Below are 6,000 nucleotides of genomic sequence, written 5' to 3'. Positions count from 1 at the left end.
GCTCCTTCCTTCTAAATCCCATTACCCGCGCGCGGCCTCTTTCGGCTGTTTCCGCCTCCTGCCACCCACACCGACGCTACCTTCGGATCTTTCCGGATCACCACAGTTCCTTGTTGTTTTCGCTCCCGATCTGCTTCGGCTGTTTCCGGCCCGTGGGGCCCCGCCCACTTTCTGTTTAGCCCCGCCCCCTCGCCGCCTTCGGCTCTTTTCGCCTCGCCCGGTCTCCCGCTCTGCAACTCTCGGCTTTTCCCGCCTTCCCTCGGCCTCACTCACTCCGCTCGGCTCTTTCCGCCGCCCTTCGAGCGAGCGGCCCGTATCCTCTCTGCCACGTGACGCGGCCTCCACCTCCCAGATCCCCTCCCACCTCGCCCTTCCTCCCGCCTCAGCCTCCCAGCCCGTCCGGGCCGCGCCGCCATTTTGTGTGAATTTCTGACTGCGGCGGGGGCCAGGCAGCCGGGGCACCGCGGGCGGGCAGACAGACAGACAGTCAGCCCGTCTCCTCGGCCCGTTTCCTCTCCCTAAAATCCTTTTTTTTTTTTAACTCCCCCTCCCCCGCTCGCTCTCCTCTTCCCCTTTCCCCCTCGCTTGCTCCATTGCGCGGGGCTCGCGCTAATTACACCCAACCACCCACCAGTGTCCGTGTCCCCCGGGTGTCCCGCTCCCGGACCCGCGGGTGTGTGTGTGTGTGCGGGGGGGCAGGGGGAACTCTCGCCCGGATGAGGGCCCCGCGCCCGTGAGCGAGTGACCCCCAGGGGCGGGCTGCAGAGAAAGCAGGCGGCGAGCGGCCGGCCTAGGCCGCGCGGCCTACGCGGAGGTCGGCGCAGAGGTGATTCCGAAACCGAAAAAATATATGCCCATTCCTATGAGGAGCCCTGAGAGCTGAAGTGTGCCCCTCCCGCCACGCCCAAGCAGTCCTTCTCGGTGCATTAACACCCCCTCCCCCCCAAAGGAACTATGGAGGCCGCGCCCGGGACCCCCCCGCCGCCGCCATCAGAGTCGCCGCCGCCGCCAACGCCGCCGCCGCCGTCAACGCCTTCGCCTCCTCCGTGTTCCCCCGGCGCCTGCCCGGCCACCCCGCACCTCCTCCACCACCGCCTCCCGCTCCCTGACGACAGGTCAGGCCCCCGGCCCGGCCGGGGCGGTGTCCCCGGGGGGAGGAAGAGGAGGTGGAGGAAGGGGGGCGGCCGCCATGTTGGGCCGGGCGGCGGCGGCGCGGCGGCGGAGGCGGAGGAGGAAGGGCGGGGTCGGTGGGTGTCTCTCGCTCGCTCGCTCTTTCTCGCTTGCTTTCTCTCCTGGCCTCATGCGTTCACCCCCCCTCGCGGCGTTCGCCCGCTCTCCCTCGCTCTCGCTCTGTCTTTTTTGGGCGCCATGCTGAGGGGAAGGTGAGGAGGCGCCCCCCGGACCCCCCGCGCCCGCCCTGGGGAGGGGGCGCCAGGGGGGGCCGCGGAGGCCCGCGGGGGTCCTGGCTGCCCCTGCGCCCGGAGCTGGCAGTCATGGGCCCGCCTGCCCGTCGCCTGGCTTCGGGGACGGGGATGGGGGAGGGGCCCCCGGACCCTTTTTCGGGGGATCTCGAGTAGCAGCCCCGCTCTTAGGGGTTTGGAGTTGTGGGGGTCCCCCAGTCCCCGGCAGTATCCTTTCTTCTGGGAGAGGTCTTCCCTAGTCTACTTGGAGAGGTTTTTTTAGCTTACTTAGGCAGAAAGTGGGGGTTCGTTTAGTCCTTTCTCCATTCTTCTACGGGGGGGGTCCTTTGGGTGGGGGCTCTTTTACGCTTTTTTTTCCACTGGGCGGGAGGTGCTTTCTAGCTATTCCGTAGAGAGCGAAAAAGGTGAGGGGCTCTCTAGCCCCTTTGATGGAAGCCCCTGCCTCTTTTTGGGGAGAAGACCCTTGGGTTTTTCCTTAAAAGGAAGGGTCTTCTCGCTTTTCATAGGTAGGTGATGCGGGTTTTTTGGGGGTCGGGAAAGATTTGGTTTTACTGCCTTGGAGGAGAGAGGAAGTAGGTCCCCTTTCTACTGGGGTGCCCTCCTCTTTCGGGCTAACGTGGGGCGCCATCCCTTCCGGAAGATAAAGCGAGGTTCTCTTGTGCTTTGGCAGGGGCTGAAAGGGAGCGCCTCCTTCTCGTTTATTAAGTGCGAAATGGGCTCGCCCCATGCCCTTCTCTGGAGGGTGATATAGGGGCCAGCCTCATGCGTTTCAGGGCGAGGTTGGGGCCCCGTTTCCCTTGGTCCATCAAAAGGTTGGGGTGCCAGGTTCACCCATTCTTTCCTGCTAGGACAGGGGAAGAGGTAGCTAGAGAGTGGATTTAGACCTGGAAGGAGGGTTTCAGCCGGCAGGAAAGTGAATCTTGGGGGAGTGGGGGTGGGGTGGGGAAAAGGACTCTCTGGACAGAGGGGCTGCCCGGGGCGCAGTCTGGGCTGGGGAGTTGCTGAGGACCCTCTAGACAGGGGTCTTAGCTAGGGGTTCCCTGCCAGGCACTACGGCCCCTTCTCCCCACTCCCACCTCCCCTTCTCCCTTTCTCCTTCACAGACCATACTTTGCCTTTTAAAAGAAATGCCACCCACATTCAGAGACACAAGTGCAGCAGTTTGGTGAGCTTTTAAAAAAAATTTTTTTTTTTTTTGTTTTGTTCTGTTTTGTTCTAATTAAATGTATCGTCCTGGGAATCGCAGCCCATCGCAGCCTGACTCCAGTTCAAGGAAATAAACAGATTAGCAAAGGTCTGTTCGCTAAGCCCACGTTGGGGCTTTTGGGCCCCCTCTTGGGGGCAGGTGCATTACTCAAAGGTGCTTACACGCTTTATTCGACCTCTAAGGAGTTCTCTTATGTCAGAAGTGTATGTCTTACAATGGGTTGGGATGGTAAGTAGCCTCTTTTATTGAGTAATTCAATTATCTCCCTCTTTTTGTCCCTTTCCTGCCTGCCTTCCTCCTCGCCTTTAGACCAAAGTGATGCTTGAGTAAATTTATATGTTCAAATCAGGATTCTAACCCTGTTGAACCCTTTTAGACTTGCACATCCTTTTGACGTTTAATTTTTTAAATTTGATGTACACAGTTTTCTCCAAAAAGTGTGTTACTGTAACATGACAAAAACCTAGGTAAAAGACCCATATGTTTTCACGCCCTTGGTATCCCTCTTGCCATTTCAATCCAATGCTTTGTCTCCAGCCTTCATCTTTGAAGAAACTGGATCCTTCAAGTCCATTTGCAGGAGACAAGGTTACCGAATTTGGTTTATGCTACTTGCATTCAAGTTAATGTTCTCCCTTCAGCCCCCACTCCCCCAAAAGATTGTGGTTCAAGTAGATCGAATTTTGTCATTTTACTCCAATGTCTCTTATGGTGATGGACGTTTAAATTAAGCAAGTCATTTGTAAAGTACTGTTTAAGCACCAAATCTGTAAAGTGTGTCAAGCCCCAAGCTCCCTCTCCCTGTCTCCACTGTTCCTTTGTTCGAAAGCACATGCCTGACCGTGAAAAGTTGTTGCAAACGTGTTACACGCCCAGTCATGGTGGGAGAACACTTCCTTCGGCCCCAAGTGCCCCCTCTCCTACACGTACAAGGAAAAAACAGCAACAGAAATGACTTGCAGAACCAAACACTGTACTTCTGATGTGTTTTACAAGCATAAGTTCTCCTGTTAAAAGACAAAACACGTTGAAGTTCCATTTTTCCTCTTGCCCACTTTTGGTCCCTGACATACTTTGTTAGAGAAAGCTTTTTAACACACAGCCCACTTCTCCAAAAGATCCTGTTTCCTTTTTTCCATTCTTAGGAGAAGAAAAAAGTTCACTCACATTCAGATGAGGAAACGTGTAAATTGCAATTGAGTGGGCCACTTGTTCTTCCTCTCAATGTGTTCACAACTGCTGGGAAGTGGTGATCTTAGGTATGTAAAATCAATTGTGGGAGGAAGAAGTGTCCGCACAGTACAGTATCCTGCAAAAAATGTCTGAAGCACAAACTGAACACACTGTCCAGTGCTCAGGGTCAACCGAAATGAATTGCATTTAAAGTTTCCCCTCCTTTTGTGAAATTCCAAGCGCAGAAACTGGATGCTAACAGTGAACCAAATTTTAAGAGCTACTAAGACGTAGAAGGATGCTTATTTAACTTTACTTTTAAAATGAAATGTTAAGGAAATGAGATTTTTTTTATAAGTGAAAATTTGAGCAGTCATTTATTGAATTTAAAAGTATTTCCCTAAACATTTAAAAAGCGCTCAGACATCAACACAAGGGTTTTTTTACTTTTTCATTCTCGAATCTATCAAATCCAAGAAACCCCAGTAATTTTGTCAAACTATTTCGATAGCCTTTGTTTTTGAAATGTCACAGTACTGCCTTTTTTCCCCCACAAACTGATGTACCAGTATTAGTTAAAATTCAAATTAATGGATGTTGCAAAAAAAACAAAAAACAAACAAAACCAAAAAGGGTGTCGCTCAGAATCCCTGATTTAACAGCAACTCTTATACACTTGTAATCTTTAAAATTTTTATATTCTCTGGGGAGAGGTTTTTCGTGAGACCAAAAGTCTCCCAGTAGAAACAAAATCAGTAGTGATCAGGAAAACAGATATTCAAGTACTAAAATTCCTTTTTCTTACTCAAATTTGCTCCCCTATAAGGTCTTTCTAATTCAGTCTGTCCTGTTTCTCAGGTGGTGTTGCGATTGGCTCTGAAAGTTTGAATTTTTGGTTATTGACAGGTCAGAAATTTTTTACGTAGAACTATTTTTGAAAGTCACAATGGTGGCTTTCCTTTGCTAGAAAGGCCAATCCCAAGGGAAAATTGTATTGCACCTGTAGAAATGAAGGCTTTCCCAGCTCTTGACTACCTGGCAAGTTGGAGATGAATGGTTGACTTTGAATTTGTATGTTTCTGTCCAGTTGAATGGAGACAGTTTCAACAGGGCTAGTTCAGTAGTTTTACCATTTAATAATGCTTCGACCTCTGCTTTTCTCCTGATAGGCGAGAATTGGATGTCTCAGGGTTGCCCTGTTTGTTCACTTGTCATGTTTTTGTGGCTCTCGGATCCCAGAACCATCTCGTTGTATAGGCCAGGTCCAGGCGCAGTCCATACCTCTACAGCGAAAATCGCCAGTGAAACCATTTCTCAGTCTCTATGGACAGCTGTAGGTCGAATCTAATTTTTGTCTCTGTGGACGGTATCTTCTAGTCCCAAGTGACTGTTTCTGACCCAGGTTAGGAGGCTGAGTGACAGAAGAATTTAGAGTAAATAGTAGTTCAAATAGCTGAGTTTCTAACTGAGCAAAGCACTTGCTTGTACCTTGGCAACAGAACTGACACAATAGCGGAGAGGAGGATGGTTTGAGAGACTTGTTGATGTTTAGTAAGCTGATTCAGGGACTCGGCAGCGGTCTTAGTGGAGGGAATCCTGTCAATAAATGGTTCGAGGCTAGTTTCATAATTAATACCTAATGGAAAGAGTGGAAAAGCTGCCTCTTTTTTTGGGCGGCATATAAGGTTCATATGGATAAGTTAAGGGAAAACGTTTGGAGGGAGCTAGAATTACGGATTTGGCTTTCTGAATTTATCATCCTAGTCTTTGCCACAGACCTCTCTCGCTTTTGGTAGTTCATGAGGGTGCAGTCTTGAAGACGTTGCATGAGGGTTTTTATGTTAATTTAGTAACAATATGAGGTTATGTGGACAGTTTGTAAATAAATTCCTGACTCAGTTGATGACGAAATGAAGGCATGGTGGGTATAGACGTCATTGCTTCCTGCTGTTGAAGTAATTCTGTAGCAGGGCACAGTTTATTTGCTTGGAGCAGAGTTTGCTTCTCCCGGCCACATTGCTCTGGATTTTTCTCACGTGGATTTCTTTGTCATTTCATGTGTATGTGAACTGGTGACTCAGCTCCCTATTTGGAAGGCAAGTGGCGACATCCTGAATATCAGAGGGGGTGTGGCAACAGGATATGAAGAACACTGTGGGCTTTGAAGGCAGATAAGCTTGTGCTCAGGTTTGGCCCTGC

At 50.8% G+C, this 6,000-nt stretch overlaps 1 protein-coding gene across 11 annotated transcripts in view; it reads left to right on the top strand.

Annotated features, from left to right (window-relative positions):
- Window positions 1-388: 388 nt before the first annotated feature.
- ZC3H4 (zinc finger CCCH-type containing 4) overlaps window positions 389-6,000 on the top strand; it is a 36,361-nt gene continuing 30,749 nt past the window's right edge. Inside the window, exons 1-2 of one of the 11 annotated variants that reach the window (XM_036231710.1) lie at window positions 390-826; window positions 950-1,115. In XM_036231710.1, the coding sequence (XP_036087603.1) occupies window positions 955-1,115 (161 nt within the window). In that variant the 5' untranslated portion in view covers window positions 390-826; window positions 950-954. The other 10 variants (XM_036231714.1, XM_036231712.1, XM_036231713.1 and 7 more) reach the window with 10 other exon arrangements.

The sequence above is a fragment of the Rousettus aegyptiacus genome, unplaced genomic scaffold (assembly GCF_014176215.1).
Source record: "Rousettus aegyptiacus isolate mRouAeg1 unplaced genomic scaffold, mRouAeg1.p scaffold_m13_p_14, whole genome shotgun sequence".
Lineage (NCBI taxonomy): Eukaryota > Metazoa > Chordata > Mammalia > Chiroptera > Pteropodidae > Rousettus > Rousettus aegyptiacus.
The sequence above is the reverse complement of the archived record's forward strand: the minus strand, read 5'-3'. Positions and strand labels throughout refer to the sequence as shown.